The 21,937-nt window shown below is 33.8% G+C and overlaps 1 protein-coding gene across 1 annotated transcript; it reads right to left on the reverse strand.

Moving 5' to 3' along the window:
* Positions 1-7,790: 7,790 nt before the first annotated feature.
* Positions 7,791-12,113, reverse strand: LOC130612280 (zinc finger protein ZIC 1-like). The gene is made up of 4 exons (XM_057433588.1): positions 11,878-12,113; positions 9,560-10,282; positions 8,716-9,062; positions 7,791-8,572 (listed from the first exon to the last, which is right to left on the reverse strand). Exons 2-4 carry the CDS (start codon positions 10,252-10,254, stop codon positions 8,043-8,045), a joined length of 1,572 nt encoding a protein of 523 aa, XP_057289571.1. The 5' UTR covers positions 10,255-10,282; positions 11,878-12,113; the 3' UTR covers positions 7,791-8,042.
* Between the last annotated feature and the right edge of the window lie 9,824 nt (positions 12,114-21,937).

The raw sequence follows: 21,937 nt of genomic DNA on the forward strand, positions 1-21,937 counted from the left end.
GCAACCAATCAAACAAAAAAGTGATTATTTTTTATGTTTGTGTTATTTGTTTGTATGTTTTAAGTCTTGTTTATTTACCCGTGTAAATTCATGACTAAACATTGCAGACCCTGCTAACGATATACATTCGGAGGCTAACTATAAAGAATGAGGCAGGTCTTGGTGTAACCAGGAAACCTCTTCTCACTACGTTTTGGAGAAAAAGGTAAATAAAGTGTTTATAAATTTCTCCATTTTAAAGGCGTATAAAACCCTGTTAAAAATTTTGTCTAGGAATGAAGGGTTTAGTTTACTGAAAACTCTTCAACCTAAATTCTAAATCGCGCTAATGTGTTACAATGATAAAAATTCCATTAGTTTATTTCTCATATAATTTTGCAACAGCTTCTATAGTAATGTCTTCCCACAATTCAACTTTATTCCCAAGGTATTTTGTCTTACCGGCGCTGGGGGGCCAAGAGACCCTAGGGACAATTAGGGTTATTTCTTCTTTTCCAAGGGTGAGGTTTAGGGTGAGAGGTAGGGTTAGGGTTACACCTGCCGGGGTATAAGTACTAACTGCAGTAATATCTTACTGTGGAAGAGTGTAAAGCACGTCCTATAATATCAAGTCTTGAGAAAAAGATTGTTGGAAATTAAAATATTGTCATCCCCCTCCCCCCCCCCCCCCCATAGCTTAATTAGATGCAAAAAAAATACATTGTTGACGATGTACAATACTATATTCGATAAGAAAACATTCTTCAGTACGTACGTTTTGAACGTTTGACCATCTCTTGATCGCTGGTTTGCTCTTGTTTACATGGTACTAGATAATTAAAAGTTCTTGCTGCCAAAAGTGATACGTACGTACGTCGCACCCTCACCCCCACTCCCACCCCTTTCGCCTTTAGTTGCATTTATTTTTTACGACCCTATGACAAGCGTACCAGAATGATAAGACCCCTAAAGAAATGGAAAAGAACTGGGCTATCTAAGGATTCTGACCTGCATAAAGAAGCATGATCTTTAAAGAAATTCAACGTATATGTTTATATTGTTAATCTTTTCTATGAATGAAAGCTTGTGTCCATCCAAGAGATTTTAAAACTACCGGAACTTTAACATTTTCAGTTATTTCCTTCCAACTTTCTTTACCAACAGATCTTACTTGCATAATGTCTACTTTGCTTTCAATGTCGGGTCGTTTACACAACATATCAGGAGTGTTTGCGGTTGTGTGTGACGGCATCGATTTAGAACGATTCGTACCAGCTGTACCAAGCTGGTTATCACACTGCAGTTTTATATTTCTAACCTTCTCTACTTTTAACTGTTGAACAAGGTTGGCAATTGCAACTGAAATTTGAACATAATAGAACTTATAACTCATGTGGGAAGGTCATTAATTATGTGCTAGGGTTTTGTAGTTTTTAGGCTAGCTGTGTAACTGTGTAATTGTGTAACCAGCCTACCTTTGTATTTACGTTCCATTTCATCATTTTCTTTTTCCACCATTTCTAACAAATCATCGGCTTGTTCTAACTTCCATTTATCTTGTTGCTGTTGTTTTTCAAAATTGTTTAGCTGCAGTTTTAAAGTAGCTATGTATTCTTTGCTAATCTCAACTTTATCTTCCAACTCTTCATTCTAAACAAAAAGAATTCATAGTTAAAAGATTTGCATTATTTTTTATTTAGAGTGATAATCAACCCTGAACTCAATGCTCTCCATCGTTTCCTGGACTCTGGAAACAAGGTTGACTGAATCCTGGAGATAAGGTTGGACCGATCTTGTAATTTCAGTGAATAATCTCAAGTAAAAGTATTCGTCTCCATGTAATTTTACATACCTCTAAGGCTAGTTCATATACATCATTTTCTTTTGATGCAAGTTCATTTCTTAAATTTGTATTCTACATGGAAGAAATATAAACATTATTAGAAATGGAACTGAATACATAGAGCAGACGAGGTGGTTATTTTAAAAAAAACTTTTTCCTGAGAAAAGACGAAAAATTCCATACCTCTACTGTTAGATCTTCAATTTCTTGTTCTTTTTCTTCTAATATTTTATTAAATTCATATTGTAATTCTTTATTTGTATTCTTCTGTCTTTCAAGAGCTTCTTTCAAAGATTTCACTTTCTTTAAATAGTCTTCTTCTTTAGCTTTTAACTTATTTTCATATTCTTCCTCGATCTTCTTCGACTTTGTTTGTTCACTTCTTAATAATTCTTCCAACATGGCGACTTTTCCATCTTCCACAGCATTCTCATAAACAGCATCTTTTTCTTCGCTTGCTATCTTTACCTTTTGCTGCGAAATTCCAATTTGTTCATCCATAACTTTACTTAACTTATAAAACTCGTCCATCATATCTTTTAACTTGTAATTTCCAAACTTCTTCCTGTTTTGAAGTGTTGACTTCTTGTTCAGTGTATCAACTTTAGCACCAACCTCCACAAATTCATCAAGCAAAGATTTCTCCGGCACAGCAGAAAGTTGATCAACGCACTGATCAAGTAATTTCGATATTACGTCATCTTCTTCCCAATATTCATCCATATTTAAAATTATTAACTTCGAATGAAATTTGCAAGAGACTTTTCAATTCTCTTAATTTTTCACACACTCTTTACGGCTTAAGTAGACGAAAGAGGATGAATTAATTTGACGTCAGATTTTATACTGACTTTGTAATTTGACGTAGTTATGTAAAGATAAATGTCCAATCAGAGCAATGATGTGTTGTAATAGATGTCATATCGCATTGGTGTTTTTTAAAATGGTGTAACCGTAACCAAGGTAACTCATAGATATCCTATAACCAAACACCAGGTTAATAATTTTTTTCAAAATGTAACGCTCTTTGATTTCGTGGAAGAAAAGAGGGAATTAGAGTCAGTGAGAACTACTCTGCAAACGTAGCCATTTAATACTTATTTCAAGCTACGCAAACCCAATTAGTGTCCGCGCTCTGTCAAATTACTCCCTGCAACAATCCAACGGCAAACACAATTTCCCCAATTTCGCTCAAATGGGTTGTTAACCCGGCTATGGTTACATTCACTCATATTGAATCGCCGACTAGAGGAATCAAACCACATCTCCCGTACAAAGTGCGACAGTTATAACCAGTAAGCTGAAGTGCCACAGATATATTTTTTCAGAGACGCCGCCTTTTAAAGTGTCCGTTAATCAGAGATGTCCTCCTTTTGGAGTGCTTGCTAATCAGAGATGTGCGCCTTCAGAGTGCCTGTTAACCAGGGGTGTCTTCCTTTTAAAGCGTCCGTTAAGTAGAGAGACTACCGTCATTTTGTAGTCGCGTTGCAGCAAATACGAACATAATTTTTAAAAAAAAATTTTTAAATTTCTTTTTTTGACACGTGATCAGGTACGCGGAAGATTGTTTATAAACTAAGTGGTGAAGAGATTATGGAACTATGATAAAGAGTTAACCTTGTTCCCAGGGTTTATTGGCCCTTTTTGACATTAGACGCAGAAATGAGGTTGTTTAGCAGCGGAGTATATCTTAAAGGAAGGAAGTTAAGAGGAAGGAAAAATTAATAAATATAGCTAAGGAGCAGATTCTAAACAAAAAAATAAGAATTTTTCCTATTATTTGGTGTATCATTAGCAAGCCCCTAGACTTTCATCAAGTTAGGAGCCAGAAAGCAGAAAAGTTTTTATGGTGGAGGAGAAGAAACAAGATCATGCTTTCAAAGCACGCTTTCTTTTTAAAAGTTGAGGTACAAAGAATCAGTTGAGATAGATCATGTGATAGCAGCTGCTTAAAGAAAATATCTCCGTAATGGCAGCCGTATGCTAGCAGACAAACAAGGATGCATAACGATGCGGGAGGTACGCACGGCGAGTGTCGATTAATTTTTCCACTGGCTAACGAGATGCATAATATTCAAGAATATGATAGGGTTTCACAAAAGCATTGATCTGGCGTTTATTTAATCAGAAGGCTGAAACTTTGTTTTGTAGAGTAGAGTGCTTTTCTGCGCCATCTTTTTTTATAATTAACATTCAGGAAGAAACCAGTAGTATTCTTTTTTTTCAGTTTATTTAAGTGATATTAGATTTGCCAGGTTTTTTAATTGTGAAGGTTGAAATATCATAAGCTCTGGAAAGTATTTATAACAGCGTTCTTAGACAATTTTTTTTTCGACCGACAGCCGTAATTCTTAACAAGGAAATTTACATCTACATACATTTTTACTTACTTATTTATTTTTTTAATTTATTTTGATTATTTACTGAGCATTACCTCTCCAGTTCCTATTGGTACTGTTGTCTATAACGGTCCTGTGAAGGCGTCCTGGTCTGTTTAAATGACCCACGTTTAAACTACGGAAACGTGAAAATACAGCAGCGGCTCAATAAAACAACCGCTTCACCCTCGTCCTTAGTGTTTTTTGCTTTTTTGACATGGGAGATTCTCTAATATGAAAAACCAAAAAGCGCTGGAGAAGAGGGTGACAACTGCCTAAGATACCCTATTCCCATGCCACTGAATCCATAGATCTTTGAATAAAGCAAAAAGTGACCTATTGGTGATACAGTTCTGTTCCAAAAGTCAAACCGTGAAAATTACGAAAGAGATACGTTTTATTTTAGGCTATAGAGCGTCTTTTTTCAAACAAATTGTTGGTATCTAGACGAAAGATGAACACGGTTGAGACATGGCTTGCAAGTAGTAGTTACTCAAAGTTAGGAAGTAAAGAGTTTACCGTGGTGCAGCATTAGTGAAATTTAATATATAGTCGTTGACCCGTGGAAAAATCCACGGGTTCGCCCGTCCTTTTTATACCACATTGCGTGTTTCTCGCTACTTGCACAGCTAAGCTACCATTTTGCGTGGCAGACAGACAGACAGACGTATACGGCTATTACTAGCCATAGTTACCACTAATGCGCCCCGAATTACTAATAACGATTTCAAACATTCAAATTTAGAACGGGATTTAAAATTAAAATGGAAAATGGTGGACGTTTGAAATCTATAAAAACTGCAGTGTTAGAACTTATTATTTTCGTTATTTTCACATTTGGCTAAGGCTCTATCTATAAAGTTAGATCTTGATTAAATATATGTACACTTTAAACGCCTCTAGCCTTCTTGTTGTGTAATTTCACGTAATCATTGCTTTTGATTTTTGGTTAAAATTCGTTCAAAAGACTTACGCATACATTTTTGACTTATCAAATCTCCAAAAATTCTTGTGCTGTAATAACAAATTGTGTCTGAAAGCTATTATGCTGAAACATTTTCCGCCAAATATGACGAATATGATAGAAATGCAGTACGGAATTGCATAGAGGCTTGTGAATAAGCTTATTGCCCAGGGGAAAATTTTTAAATAAGAAGCCCTGCGACTTGAAGATTTCCGTCATTAGCCTAAAAGATTCTGAAATTTGAAGTAGACTTTAAAACGGAGAACAATGGGGTATATAAACACATCATAAGTATCCTAATTCTCAATTATTCTTGTAATTAACGTAAAATACAACTTGATAAATAAAAAATAATTTTTTTTTACATATATATAGTATATATTCTAAAACAATAGTTAAAACTTTAACTGGATTTTTTTATAACTGATCTCGAAAATTCCAGGATGCAGGATTGCTATGTATGAACTTCACGATTCGAATATATATAATAACTTCTGAACAATTTCAATTTCAATGAATTATTACTCTGTTAAGTTACCAATAAAATCCTTAAAAATTTCTCTCGTTGAAGATTTTTCGAAAATGCTGATGGTGCATGGTTTCATAACAAATGATCTGAAAAAGAAAGTATATTTAAAATTGAGAAAGAAGAATACAATTTTACCAGAACTGAATTAATACTAGGTTGTTTAATTATTGTCTACTTATCTGATTTAAAGTTAGAATTTATTAAAAAGATACAAATCAATGCCATGTGATACACAAAAGGTATACTATATAAATAAAAATATATATATAAATTTAGTCAAGCTGGCTTTGATATCATTGTTAAACAAGTATAATATTAAGCAGGCGATACAAGATTTTCAAACCTGTGGACAATACAGGACTTATTTTGTTGAAATCGATTTATTGAATTTTACAAATTTGATTGTTTATTATCGAGGAAATTGATTGGTCATTGTTTTCGAATTGAATTGAACAAGTTGATACAAAAAAGGGTAGACACTCAATTAATAAATTTGTCAGATTTGATAAATCAACAACATCATTTATAATTTCAAGAAAAAACATAAAAAAGGGAAGAAAACAAAGAAACCTGTAACATACTGTGGGTAGCGTCTAGTTGTACTGCAAGGGCTAACTATGTTATGTTATTGGTTAATTTATCAGTTCAACTTGACTGTTCCGTGCAATGAACAACAATATTTTTTCATGATTCAACAAATATCTTTTTATATATATTCTTGCGGTCTGATTCGTGTCAACCAATCACGGGCAGCCATTATGAAATGGGGTACAAATGCCGTAATTAATGTTTTTGTGGTGAAATCTTCATAAATACAATACTGGATTTTTCAAGGAATTCTTTTTTTTTTAGTCAAATCTTTAATATGTTTTAGATACTGCTTAATTTTTGCCATTTTGCGACATTTTAACGACGTTTTACTTGTAAATTCTGTTTAAGTAAGGTTGCTACTTTGAAGGTTTGACTGTGAAAAGTCCACTTTGTTCTCCATCGGATAGCAACGAAGGAGAACATTCTGACCGCAAGAATACATGATAGCAGCCTCACAAAGATTCCTTTAGAAGTTATTTTACTCACCCAAAACGCCTATACTTTTTACGGTGTATGTGGCTTATCAGCACCCTCGTTGATAAAATTACACAGGGCAGGATAAAAGTTTTTTGTTGCTTCTGAAAAAAGGGACTCTAATGAAAGCACTATTTTGTGCAGTTCTAGCTTGATAGCTGTAGTACAAGTGAGAGTAGTTTTACGACTATTAACTTATAAAATGCAAGAATTTAAAAATAAGTATTTAGCTCCCTAGCTACATCATTAAAGCTATTACGACAAGCCAGACCATCGGGAAGGGAAGACCAACAAAATGCAAGCAGTTTTAGTCATGGCCATACACGGAATGTTCTGTTCTTGATTGACTTTAAATTGTGATGCATTTATAAATTGCGGCCTTTGGATCAACGCCATAAACCGTTCTGAGTTTAATTTCATATAAAATATAAGTAATCCTTCTACTTACTGTTAACAAGTTTCGAAACAACTTGGACAAAGAAAAACAAACCTTTTCTTGAAGATAAATTCACGACGAAGGGTTTTTATTCACGACGAAGGGTTTTTATTAGTTACAGCAGTCATTATAATTTTAGGGAAAAATTACATTTACAAAATCAACCCTATATTATATTAATATTATAATATATTATCAACTAAATGCCGGCTTTCTTACTGCGGCATCTGGCATGGGCGAAGTTCTCGCCTACCTACTTCCAGTAACTGTTGCCCCGGCTCTTAAAAGAACGTTTTAATTCGAAATATAATCTCATTTTAGACTAAATTTGACTTAAAGGGAGCTTCATTTAACTCAAACATTTGTTAAGTCGAAACTATTTTCCTTGGTACCTTGGAAGTTTGAGTTACCGTGAGTTAACTGTATGTTAATTGTTATTTAAAGTTTTCTGCACAAGAGTATGGCTGTCCGTGTTTTCACACAAGCTACGTTAGTGGCACATGATATACAACCTAATCACTATAAAAAAAGTGTAACCTTAGCCAATGAATAGAGAAAAAACAATATTTTTTATTTGCGATTTTTTTAAAATAATTCTTTAAAATTGAGTACCGTAAATATTAGAGTTTAAATAAAAAATACAAAAAAGTATTAAAAAAAATTCTGTTAAAATTTGAAACGTATATACACAAAGAATATAAAGTTTTAAATAAGTTAGAAGGCAATTGAATGTAAAATAATGTCTAGTTATAAAATTTGACGCTGTCAAGGTAGAATTATACTTTGTTTGTGACATTTTTATGGACGACCTTGCAGGATAAAACTCTAAAACGCGTGCGCGATAAATTTTAAATATGTCCGTCACATGCGTACCAAGGTGCCGACGGAACTAAATTGTCGTCGATTTTACTGCCCGTCGTTAAATGATGTGAATTAACGTCATTTATTGACGTCAGTTGTTGTCGTATATCGTTACTTAGTTCCTCAAATTCTTGTTTAATAATAACATTTGAGACGGTATTTTTGTCAAGTGTCGTGTTGTTTTGAAGTGATATCATGTCATTGTAATTTTGAGTTAGTTCTGAATTGTCGTCCGGTATGCTTTTCTCCGGTGTCAACGGCGGACTGAACACCCTTGGATCGGGTTCGTGTGTAGAGTTACATGGGCCGGCGCATGCTCCGTCGCATTGTGGAAGTTCATTTATATTTTTAATATTTTTTCTTAACGGATTTGATTGGTTAAATGTTTTGACGCAATTTTTCGTGCGACAGTTGTACGGCTTTTCAGTTGAATGCACGTGCATATGTTTCTTTCTGTCGGAGGAATTTGCGAAACGTCGGTCGCAACTAGGATACTCACAGGGGAATGGCTTTTCTCCTAAAATATACATGACAAAAAATTTAAAAACATATATTCTTATCTAATCTGATTTCCCAAAGACAAAGCTTTATAAAAGTGGATTAGAAACGAAGTTGTGTTGTGCGAGTAAGAAAATAAATAAATACGTTAAATTGACGTACCTGCTCTCTTACCTGTGTGCGTCCTCTTATGAATCTTCAAATTTTCAGACCGGGCGAATAACTTCCCGCATCCCGGAAAAGGACATGGAAAAGGTTTTTCGCCGGTATGCACACGTATATGATTAACTAACTTGTATTTAGCTTTGAATGGGAGCAAATTCCTGCTGCAGTTTTGCCAGTGGCAGACATACTCGTTGTTGTCAAGCCGAGTAATGTGCTCGTCATTGATGTGTCGGACAATATCTTGCATGATTGTGAACTGTTTGTTGCATGGCTTGGATTTAGGAAATGGTGTTTGGTCTATCCACATACACGTAAGAATTTGATTGGTCGGTTGTCTGAGATACCTACAAATACAAATATTAAAATTCTTAAGGCCAAGCAAAAGAAATTTCGCTGATACAAGTTTACATATTTCCGGTTGTGTAAATTTTCCCTTTACTGCGGTTCTTGTATGTGTTAGTTTACGAGTAGAGGTTTTGTGGAATGTTAATTGTGCTTTTTAAAGGTGCATCCAATTGAAGTTGTCACAAAAGAAAATGAGAATCGGAACTTTATGTACGTGACGTCAAAAACTCGACACTAAATAAGGTAATTCTCTTAAGGTACTTCAGCAATTGTATTCAATATATTTATAAAGTATTCTTAAAAGAGAAATTACTTAGAACTACTTAAAAAGTGTTTCCTGCCTGCATTTTGAGGCATAAAAAAAGCGAGAAAAGTAACCCGCTATGCGAGCTTTAGTGACAATAAGGAAACGTTCATTTCCTATTTTTGTTCAGTCAAGAAAAGCATCGAAGAGAGTAGTTGAGACTAAAAAGAAAGAAAATATCTTGTGACTTACCAGTAATTTGGATACCCAGGGTAGAAAGGTGACTGCATATAAAATTCTTGTTTAGCTGGTCCAAAAATGTCATTTACTTGTGGGTAGGCTCTATATCCAGGAAAAGAGGGCATGTTTGGAATACCTAATGGTGCAATCGATGGTCGGTGAGAATTCGGACTGGGTAGTTGGTTAGCCATGGGTGGTATTATCTCATGCGTGTAAAATGGATGCGTTTGAACGCTTGCTTTGATTTCTAAGGAGGGTTTTATATCCATACTGTTCATGATAGATACTGGAATGTTATTTCCAACGGCTTGAACATTGCCAGGTGCGGCAAACATACCAAAAGATTGTGTAGGATAACTGTTCATACATGAACTTGATACTGATGTTGGGTCAAATAACGTTGAATGTGTTGTAAAAAAAGGTGCTTCTTGTCTTGTGGGTGAGCGTAAGTCGCCGTTGTAGTCGTGAGGACTTAAAGATAAACTAGACTGGGAACCAGATCTTTGAAAGGCTGTTGGTGAGCAGCTTGAGTAATAGCCTGGTGACTTATCATCCAACGACGGGCTGTGCCGATTGTGAATGGAATTAGCCGATGGTATATTTTCCAGATGGGTGGCAGAGTTATCCATACTTTCTGAAACGGAATACATTGCGTCGTTAAAATATGATGATTCAGCGCAAATAAAGTCGGAATCTTTCACGACCATGTCTTTTTCAAATATGTAGATGCGGTTGCTAATATTAAAAAAATAATAAATAATCAATTTATTTTTTTTCTTTTGGCACCTTCGTCTATGCTTGGCTTTGTTGCAAGTGATTACACATTAAACACGGAATTCAATAAATACATTATTTTGTGTCTCGATAAGTCAAGTTTGTTTTTAAACCTAAAAGAAAATAAACAAAGACGAACAAGTACACCGCTTAAGATTGTGGTTGATTTTTACGATGGGAGTTTGATAGCGGCGTGTCCGCTATATCAACACAGACGATTGCTACCCTGTGCAACCAGTCTATAATTTGAAGTATTTTTATTTCCCATTCGGCTTAATTAAAAAGAAATTGTGGCGAAAAAAAAAAACTACTTGAAATGAAGCTTTGTAGTGTATTTCAATGGTTTGCCATTTATTGTTACCGGCGGGTGGTGGTGTTTCGCAACACATTCACCGGAAGTGCGACAAGTAAAAACATCACGCGTTTACTCGCACGTACGCACACCGTCGCCATACAAGCAACGCTGTAACGTTTTTCAACACAGACAACACTCTTCAGCAATTCTAAGTTGATTAAACACTGAGACAAAGAAAAAATCAATGAACAATAAGAAATTGAGTTTGTTAATCACTTGACATCAGTGAGTAAGCGCCGTACCACAATTATCCAGCATGCAAATTTTACATTTCTAAACATATATATATATTTGTTTGTTTTTTTTGCTTGCATTACAAAACTAATATTGACAGGCGAATGAATTCCACATCTAAAGTTTAAAATGACGAACATGATTGCAGTATTATATTTATTGATTGATTTGTTTAGTTCGAAGATAAATAAGGGATTTTCTTTCTTGTCAAGTCACGCTCTCTCTATTGTTAACGCCTTCTTACCCAGGACGATCCATTACTTCCCTAAGTGTCCAATGACATTAAATTTTTTTAAATTTTTTGTAAATTATTAAAAGAAAGACAAAGTGTGGGTGACCGAGCTTGTCCCAGGGCATCTTGTATCTTTTCTGACCACTGATGTTCGTATCGCCGTCCCGGGGTCAGAAAATATACAAGATGCCCTGGGGACAAGGTTGGGTGGGTGACGCCAGTAGCGTCAAAGCGTAACCTAGTTGTCCATCAACTTTTAGTTCAGTCGTTTTGTTGTCTAAATTTTATTTTTTCCATATTTTTAACCTAGAAATAAATTAATGTGAAGTTTAGCAAATAATTTTTTTTTTGTTATTGGTGGAAATGACAATAAATGTAACAGAGAGGATTTTTGTTCAATGATTATTTGTTGTGAGAATATTTGAAACCAGGAAATACAGCTAAGTTGGAAGTCAAAAGCAAAACAAACAAAGTTAAAGACGAATATAAATAAAACATGACAGACGTTTTAAATGTTCTAAAGTTAATAATAAAGAAAAGCGTTTATTCAATTTTGGGTAAATTCCCCAAAAACATATCCAGACATCTTTATTTTTCTTGATAGAGATTGGAAAATCTGTTCTTATAAGAAAAACAAACAAACCAAGAAATTCTTAACCTCACAGTGAGTGATATTATATAGTGTGAAAGACAAACACGGTGCGAATAAGGAAGTAATTTACAAATTCTACTTACTCGAAGAGAACACTGCAAGGCTTTGTATCCTCTTTATATTTCAGGTCAAATCAGCTATAACACTTGAAATTGTTTCGTCTTATTTAGCTTGTTGATATTCTTCTTGTCAACAAAAATGATATGCAATATAGATAACAAACAAGGCTGTGATTTTACGCTATTTTCTCTTCACTATCTCCAAGTTGCTCCTTGCTAGTTAGCAAAATGAATTTGTTTAAAATAAGTTTAATTTTCTTCGTTTTATTTGGTGCTTGAGAAAGAGTGATTGACATAGTATTTTATAAAACAACTTTGCTAACTGCGAGGGATTAAGTATTGAACAAACCCCCCTGCTGATGGGACAAGATATAAAAAATAACCTTCAAAGATCCCAAAATATTGTCAAAAATATAACTATTATTTTTCTTTATATTAAGTAAACTTGTTTTTTCCTCGTATTTTAATAAATAACCAATTGGTATTTTAGCCTGTGTCTTCTCAAAACACGTCTAAATTTCTCATTTGTTTTCTAGCAAACAATAAACTAAGACGGGGGTACATATATAATTACTTTGCAGTCTGACAGTATATAAATAAGTCAATATTTAAAAACAAAGGAACATGATTTTTTTTTTTTTTTTTGAAGAAAAAAGATTCATTGGTAATTGAGAGTAGCTTATACCTTTTCGACTGTTGAAATTTTGTCTGACGGAATTTTCTTTCCGTGTGACGTCATCTCTGAATTTTGTGATAAAAATCAGTGATAAAATTTATCCTTTTAAAATGGTTAAAATTTTTAATTATTTTGGAAAAAATGCTGTAGGTTAGCCAATAAAGGTTTTTCAGCGGCGGCGGGTTCAAAAAGGCGGAAAATCTGCCTTAAGGTAGACCAAACGTTTTAATGAAATAAGAATAGAAATCTTTGTGGAGAAATTCGCCAGGTTTATTATAGTCTAGAAAAATATTAAGCCTGCGCCATATTGCATTTAAGCAGTATGGCGCTGCAAATAAGAAGGCAATAAATTAGACGCAAAACCGGAACAATAAAAAGCATGTTTCGTAAAATTTTATTTGTGTCTCAATACACAATCGGGGATTATTATACATAATGTGAAGTCTTGGCACAAGATGTAAAGTTAGTTTTAAAAAAGTCGACATTGCAAATAGAAATAAACAAACAAACAAACAAATCAATGATCAATTGTATAAATATTTTCAGGTAAAGCTTGGTAACAAGAAAACATTGTGGGCGAGGTAAGCAGCATTTTCATCGGCTCACACATTACACATTAGGTATGTAAAAACTAAAATCATAAAAAGAAAATATACCAAGTTAAGAACATTCTCAGCTTCGCATGGCTTTAGAATTAAGAACATTATTCAAAGTCAATGATGAGCTAACCATGTTACTTTTTTTTCACCATTTTTAACTTGAAAAAAAAGTACAATTTTATTGTTTTAATATGTTGTAAATTTATTGTTCTCACCATGGTTGTTGTTGTTGTTGTTGTTGTTGTTGTCTGTAAAGACATTAATCAAATCAAAAATAAAGTAAACGCTACAAGCTTTTAGGCACATAACTTTTCTTTCGCTCATTCATTAGACGACAAAAAATTAATTAAATTGACAGAATGGTCAAACCTGTCATTCAAATAATGATTATAAACAAAAACAAAAAAATCAATATAAAAAGAATGGAGGGCTGCAGTGTTTCCTCCAAGAGTCTAAAAATGTTTCCGGTGTGACGGAAATTAGTCCCAGTGTGTGGACAGCATGTGGTTGTGTGATGTGTTCGGATCTTCTTTGTCGAGATTTTGTTCATCTGTCGACATTTCATTTAAAGTATTGATTGCATTAACGATTTATAAATTTAATTCTGAGATCTAATTTTTCTATCCCAACTTCTCCCTCTGATTTTATTCACCGTTGTACAATTTTATTGTTTAAAATAACAAGGAACTTTTAATTAAAATCTCAAAAACATTTTTGCCGACACCACCCTCGATTAAATTATATATATTTTTTGTTGTTTTTAAATAATGATATTATGAAGCCCTGTATAACCATATTTGGGTAAAAATATCTCCTTTGCAAAGTCAGTCCCGAGTGTTTGCAGAAGCTAAACAACCTGACTTTAAATTGTTGACGTTGCAGATTTGAATTTGTAATTCAATAATCTTTTTGAGTGATGAGTTCGCACTGTTAATCCACAAGCAGTCACAGATTCCAAATCCAGCTTGCGTGAGGAAATGTTGTACTACTGAGCAATACAATATTTTGTTAGATAAAGTTGCACGAAATATTTACCCTTTCTTGTTGCTAGTAGTAACAAAAAGCAACCCTTCATTAGGTAGAATGCACGGAATCATTTTGAGTATTTTTGTTGGCTGGAAATGATTGCTGTTGTTACATTTGGGTCCGTAGTTATTTATATCGGGTAATCAAAAACGTTACTTTTTCGTTTTCTGTTAAAAAACCAATCCTAAAAATGTGATTTTCCAACAATGAAAAATTTGTTAGACCTAAATTTCGTGTTGTTTAAATTCTATACAAAAAATTGAAGAATCCTGCAATGTCCTTAAGTTTTGAGATTTGCGAGTAAATTGGTAATCGGTGACATGTGCCGACGGAATTTAAGATTTAAAAATTATTGCAGCAGGCGAAGAAGCAAATAATGCAAGTATTATATTGCTCTAAACTAACCAATCGAGTTATACTGTACAATAAAATGTCAAATTGTTAAATGATACCGACTGCTATCAAGGGGTTAAAGAACTCCAACGTAGGTAGAACCAAAAATTTTGTTTATTTTGCTTTTGTACCTCGATCACCGCGTGCAGTCTAACAAAGCCGCACACCGTTATGTGTTCGAACAAATTATACCACAATATTTATCAACAAAAACACTAGAACATTTACCACAAAGTAGATTAACATTTCTGTCCATAATTTGGATAAATTTCAAAGTATTGGCGTCATAGCAGTATCCCAAACAAATGTCACGCATGTACAATTAAGGAGTTTTCACTCGCTTTTAATACATGTATCACGCTACGAGGTATCGATTTTGAATAACCATATTTTATTTTTTATTTCTTATTTTTGTTTCTTGATAAACACTTCAGTTTCCTCTCCTTTTGCCACCCGCATGAGTTTTGTCTACTCAATGTTTTCTTTCTTCCAAAGATTTTAAACTTAGAAAGCTTATTCGAGACAAATTCTCTTTATAATTTACGCGCGAAAGAAAAAAATTAATAAATTTTATCGCGCCTTTATTTATACAAAATGGTGGCAACCGAAGTAAAATTATTTTCTTATTGATTTTCTTTTAGGCATAAAAGCTCATTCTGTTTCTGTCGTGAAAAAAATATGAGATAAGAGTAATTGTTGTTGGAAAGAAAGCAGAATTTGTGATGAAGTTTTCTAAAAATGTTCTGAATTGTAAATAAAGTTACTTATGTATCCTCGCCCCAAGGCGTCTCCTGGTCCTTCAGCCATTATTATGGAGCGGCCAATATTTTCACTGCTGTTAAATCAATCGAAGAAGAGACGAGGTAACAAATTTCTCTTTTCGTTGTTTTTCATTCACAGGGAAAGACCAGCGAAATCCATATTATTGAAACAACATCTTACCATCTTCATTCTTATTAATTTTTTTTGTTATGAAATTAAGAATACTGATATTTTAAAAAATTGCTGGAAATGTTGCAGTCTTTGGGACTATACATCAAACTTTTTGTTATGAAAACGAGTATTACATCCTGAAAAGAATGTAAGACACAATAAGTTATTTTTATTATATTTTATTCTACAGCCAAATAAGAAACTCGCAAAAAAGAAAAATAGTTTTTAAAAATAATGAAGTTCTTCCCTGACTATAGTTTCCGCCGCTAGCGTGACAAAAAAGCTCCGCTTTTTTAGTATTTTGCTAAGTAATTTAACCCAACTCGTTTTTGCATAAATTTAACAACTGGATGAGCGAGAATATTAGCAGTTATGAAAAACCAAAAAAATGTGCACGTGCTAGAGACGTACGCGACAAAGTTTATGTTAATTCATAAGAAAGATACGTGATGAAAATGTTTTTGATTCTCCGACTTCGGATACATAAAAGGCTACTTTATTATTTTATGAAAGGATTGTTCATATGACAAGACTCGCTAACTTAATAGTCTGGTATAAAATAATGCTGTGATGTATGGAATAAATAAGACGAATTATTTTACAAAAAAGGTACTGAATTATTGAATCAAATTAAATGACAAATTTTCTGTTTTTAGGCACGCTTTTGTGTGCATTATTTGTTTTGTAACTTATTTTAACAAATTAAATTTAAAGTTTGCGCTGTCCTTTTGCAATGGACGTGACCCAAACAGTAAAAGAAAAAAAAAACAAATAAGCAACACTTTTATACAGAAGAACGAATATCTTTATAATTTGTTTAGAAACGTTGTTTAGTTATTAAGAAGCGCCTTTAATGGCCAGGGCTGTGACAGGCTCCAGTGGGGCGTGGAAGGGGCGGGGGGACTATCCCCTTTTTTGGCGTCCAAGCTATGTATTAGTTAAGCACTTATTAAACTCAGCAACACCAATTAGTGGCTGTTAAGAAACACTCAAGGTTGGACTAAAGAAATGGGTTTCCTATAAAAATTATTGTTCTCGTTTTTGATTGAAGGAAGTATATTTTTCTGCCGATTTTTTGCGAGCTAAGCTGAGAAGAGTTAGAAAATAAAAAAAAATTGGAGAAAACATATCTGACAAAAGTTAAAAAGATTTTTGTCTTCTTTACAGTATGTCGAGAAAACGGTTTTTGCTATGCTTTTTACGATTTTTTTCTGCGATAAAAGCGATTTTCAAATATTGCATTCAATAAACGTATACTCTCATTAAACCACACATTCTCGTTATAGGAATCCTTAAGATAAACACTCTCCTGTGAAATGTAGCTAATAGTAGCCAAGAAGCGCTGCGATGGAAATTACATTTTTGTAAACAAAAAGCAACGTTTTCTAACATACCAAAGGTAATACGTCTAGTATTTCACTATAAAACATTCATCGAAAATTTAGGGGTCGCTTACACTTATCCGAAGTGAAACTTACGACGGTGTTGGTAGCTAAGATATAAAGTTCTTACGTTACAGGTATCGAAAACAAGCAGAAATAAATTGTGAGCCGAAGTGAGTTACACTTCCGGAAACGTAACTCACCCTAAATCTTCGAGGGACATTTTATCATGAAATACTAAAATTATTGTATTCAGTATGTGTTGAACCGTTGCATTATGGTCACGAACTGGTTGTATGACAAAGTAACAACAGCAACATCTCTTGGAAAAACTCAAATTGCATTATCCCTAAGGAGGTTTTTTTCCTTGGCTTGTCGTCTAAAAAATCCGCCAACCGTGCGAATGTGACGTCACTTGATACAAAAACAAAATAAATTGAGTATTTTTCTTAAAAAACCCTCACGCTGCCAACCCAACATCTTCATTGTGTTAGTTGAAACTATTGCATGACCATTGACCATTTTAGCGTCAACATTCTTAAGCAATGTCATCACACAGTTAGCTATTTTTAACAACATTGCATCATGTTGTCTTTTGACATATTTTACATGGTCGAGAGCTTATCCGGGATACACAGAAGATCGTGTCCTTAAATTAATCGCATTTTCTCTTATGACATACTTAAAGTTTATTTTAAAGGCCACCTCCTTTAACCTACAGTGTAGCAGCTATCTGGACAGTGCCCTGAAAACGAAGTTGGGTAAAAATGAGTTTCCACTTTGCACTTGTTTTCAACAAAAATAAAAAGGAATAAAAATGGATAAAAATATACCTACAACTAAACCTTTAACTCTTCGTATAACACATCATGGTTAAAAAAAATTAACGCATGCGCAGAAACTGCATAATTTCCAAACTTTAATCACAAAAAATATGCACTTCTTCCATGTAATGAGGAGTCATAGTTACAGCGTCTTTAAAAAAGATGTCCTGATTCAAAGCATAAGTTATCACCATAACTTCTGTCTGTGGGAATTATAACGAACAAACTGTCTAAAGGTTGAATAGACGTCTGTTTATGCGTTTCATAATATTGTTAGTACAGAGAGAGTAGCAGTGAAGTGCAGATAATTCTACCTGCGTTCACCGTTACGAAAGTTTTTTCATTCACGTCATTAACGCGTTGAAAACTGTTCATTGTGAATTGAAACATATATAAAAGGGTGAGAAAGATATTTTAAGGTTTTTTTGGAAAAAGGTCGTGAAGAGAACAAACGTCTTCGTGTTTTGTGGATTTATGTATATATAGTCATACATAGAGGGAACTTTGAATGATAATTTAATAAATAGAGCTTCAGTTGGGAAAGTTGAATGTATTAATGGGTGATTGACAAGTTAAAAGAAAATGAAAAGATGAATGACGAAGAAGATTTTGAGTGAAAAAAGAAACTTCGTTTAAATTTCGTTTAAATTCTAAAGAATGGACCAATGGAAAACACGCAATTTTTAAGAAAGTGTGATTGAATTCTGTTTGTTGTGAGGCATACAAATTTAGCGTGAGCGGATTTTATCTGTTTGCAGAAGATCTATTCTCCCATCTAGATGAAAATGTCAATCTTTTCGAGCACTGCAAAGCTGCGAAGACGCCATGCTGTTTACACAGTATTGTACTGCGAATTACATGTCTCAGAGATTTAAGCATAAGATACATAAAAATTATTATCAAAGACAAGTGTTTTAATCTAAATATTGACACAGTCATTTAACCTGTCATCTTTTATGACTGACGAATGTATATATGCCAAGACTAAATGTTGACTTATAGTCGGCAATGCTACTTGAAACTTTGGAAAGAGGATCAGAAATCTGTACCGTTTCTTCATGCAAGAGGAGGAGACTTTATCCCTAGAAACAATACCTTCATAAACCCGCTCCATTTTTAAGGCATGAAGGAAAAAGGTAAACATCCGCGGTGTTTAACTTTTAAAACATTACCTCTTAACATGGCCTCTTTAAAACATCGTCTCTTTTAAAGCGCCTTTTAATTACGTTACGTTAATGACTGCAGCGTTCAACGTTCAAACGTTGACGCTTGATATGCATAATTTCAAGTACTTTAAAGATGGCAGTGTTTTACGAATTTACAATGGTTGTTTAAAACATTCCCCGTCTGCAAACTTTCAGAAGCTGACTAACTTCTAAAGCTACCAAAATCCAGTCATCGTGGCTAGAATAAAAATTCTAATGCGCATGCCCAGATACAAAATACTGGGAGATGTGGTAAAGAAAGCCTTTTTAGTTTCTCTTGTTTTTTCAGAAGAAAACAAACAATAGATTGATTGTATATAGTGTCTTACTTTCTTATTTCATGATAACGTTTGTTTGGGAAGGCCAACAATAACACTGGTACATCAGTGTTGCACTGTCCATCGAAATTGACATTGCTTTTTCACTTTGTTGTCATTTGGTTTTCCCGCGAAATATCAGTATTGCAAACGATTGCTTCCCATCATCCTAATTGAATACCAAGATTATTGCGTTATACATGCCTATATTGTGAAGCTTGATAAACGCCCTGCGTTATACATGCCTGTATTGTGAAGCTTGATAAACGCCCTGCGTTATACATGCCTATATTGTGAAGCTTGATAAACGCCCTGCGTTATACATGCCTATATTGTGAAGCTTGATAAACGCCCTGCGTTATACATGCCTGTATTGTGAAGCTTGATAAACGCCCTGCGTTATACATGCCTATATTGTGAAGCTTGATAAACGCCCTGCGTTATACATGCCTATATTATGAAGCTTGATAAACGCCCTGCGTTATACATGCCTATATTGTGAAGCTTGATAAACGCCCTGGGCGTTTATTATATTATTTAAACTTCTTTTTTGTCTGTTCAACGATGGAAGAATTTAAAATTATATTTTATGCAAAAGTAACTATTTGTATTAAATACATTTTATTTAATACACTATATTTTATTCAGAACAGTAAGAGAAACTCATGGTATTCTCCATTTTTTATGAATCAAGAAGAAAAAGCAAGGCGTTATCCACGAGGAGCTTATTTAAGCGAATTTTTTATTTTCACACGCGTTATTTACTCGTTAATTTTTAAGATTTTCAAAAAATTAAAAATTTCTTCGTCAAAATGTTTTGTCTGAACGTATCTTGAAATAAGCTTACTAGGAATTTATTTCTACCACCCACAACCCAAAGCGCAAAAAAGTATGCGAAAATAAAAAATAATTAGGGCGTTTTTGGGAATAGGGCGGTAAAAATTATTGCAAATCAAAAATGTTGAATTTTTTGGGAGGAGAGGAGATTAATGGGGTATAAGCGTAAGAAACCGATCCATCAATTTACATAGTTGTTATGAAAGAAAGAAAAATTATGTTTATTTTTTTAATTTTTTTTTTTTTTTTTTTTTTTTTGCGACTTTTTACCCCAATCCGGACCAATACGTCTCGGTACCTAGAGGTTTTTCACAAGCAGCATCTTGTCAGTTTTTAAATTTATTTAATAGTTCGAGTTATTAGTTATTCATAGGACCTATTATCTCATGTTGCTTATAAATATGTGTATTCGACAAAGTGAAACTTTTTAGACTGTTCAAAGCTACAGTTTTTATTTCTACGAGAATTCGTTACGAGTTAGTAAATCACATGACATAGCATCCAGTAGTGATTATTCGTGAGTTCCTTATGTTTGGAATCCTAATTTTATTCCCCTATTCGTGGGTTGATGGGAGATATTTCAAAGATTAGTAGTTATAAACGCCCCTTAGTATGAATCATACGCAAATTTTTGCTGTCGTCGATATGACCCCTTTTTAAAAGTTTGAGGTTTTCACTAGTCATGATGCGGCTTCCTCCGCAAAGGACGCATGTTAAAACACATGTTATTACTTGGCCTGCATGTTGAAGCAGCGCTATTACGGTTGCAATTTTGTAGTCAATTGATGCTATATGTGGAAGAATATCCACATGTGAAGATGCGTGCTCCTTATAAAAGAAAGACATCCACAATGGTTTTGAAACAAGTTGCAGTAGCAGTCTAGGCTCGTAGCAACCAATTATTATTAACGATTACAGCAATAAGATTTTATGATACATAATTTGCATTATTTCTAACCCTAGGGGCTAACCATGGTACTTTTTAAAGATACACTAAGACTTGTCACCCCAGCCTCCACAGAAACGATCTTGCTTCCTACGGGTTACAGTAGTTTAACATAAAAATAATTTTTATTTATTTTGAATTTGTTTTTATTCCAAGTCTATGTTATTAAGGATTTAGAATAAGTTACTTTATGGTACCATCTTTTATTCCAGTTGTCTGACTTAGCATCTTCTACGTCACAAAGCACTCCTGCAGTTTTGCGGAAGAACACATTTCATAACACACGCGTAAAATATATCCGTTGACAAAATTTTGTGATTATCCCATAAGAGGTGCTAATCCAAAAGTGACTCTAATGGATGGTTTATTCATTTTTGTTTAAGCTGTTTGATATTTGATTCAAATTTCCTCAATGATTTAAAACGAGGCTAGTTAATGACGAGCTGGGCTTGAAAATTAAGAAGGACCAAGTAAATATGTCATCTTGTTGACAGGACTATTATCCTCTGGTCAATATTTTTATTTGACTTAAAAAAGTTAAACTAACATACTATCGTGGCGAGGTTGGATGGCTTGTTCGTTTTAGATTAAGGTAGCGACACAAACCAATGCATTTTCTTGCAACATTGTTAGGAATAGAAAATTCCTATTAAGGTGATATAGTTTTGGATAATTTTCTTTAGCATGCACAGGACTTATTTTTGTTGGAAAGATTCTGTTTTTATTTTTTTCAGTTTTATTTTTAAACAAACCTATAGATTTTAATTCTAAAAAGAGGGTCGAAAATGCGTGAAATCTCAATACTGTTTTTCTATTTTTTCCATCCTCTGGTTTTGTTAGGGGTAAGTGAAGCAAGAGTTGTTTATGCCTCATTTATTCCAAACATTTTAAACTGACAAATTTCTAATGAGCAGGAGGTTAAGCAAAGCAAGAGTTGTTTGCCTTA

The sequence above is a fragment of the Hydractinia symbiolongicarpus genome, chromosome 10 (assembly GCF_029227915.1).
Source record: "Hydractinia symbiolongicarpus strain clone_291-10 chromosome 10, HSymV2.1, whole genome shotgun sequence".
In the NCBI taxonomy this organism is placed as follows: Eukaryota; Metazoa; Cnidaria; class Hydrozoa; order Anthoathecata; family Hydractiniidae; genus Hydractinia; species Hydractinia symbiolongicarpus.

What these genes read in the sequence shown, in the direction of transcription:
- LOC130612280 (XM_057433588.1), bottom strand. Translation starts at nt 10,254, where the DNA reads ATGGTCGTGAAAGATTCCGACTTTATTTGCGCTGAATCATCATATTTT. An exon ending in CCTGGGTATCCAAATTACTG is followed by an intron (nt 9,063 to 9,559) that starts GTAAGTCACAAG and finishes TTGTATTTGTAG; the next exon opens with GTATCTCAGACAACCGACCA. An exon ending in GCACACAGGTAAGAGAGCAG is followed by an intron (nt 8,573 to 8,715) that starts GTACGTCAATTT and finishes TGTATATTTTAG; the next exon opens with GAGAAAAGCCATTCCCCTGT.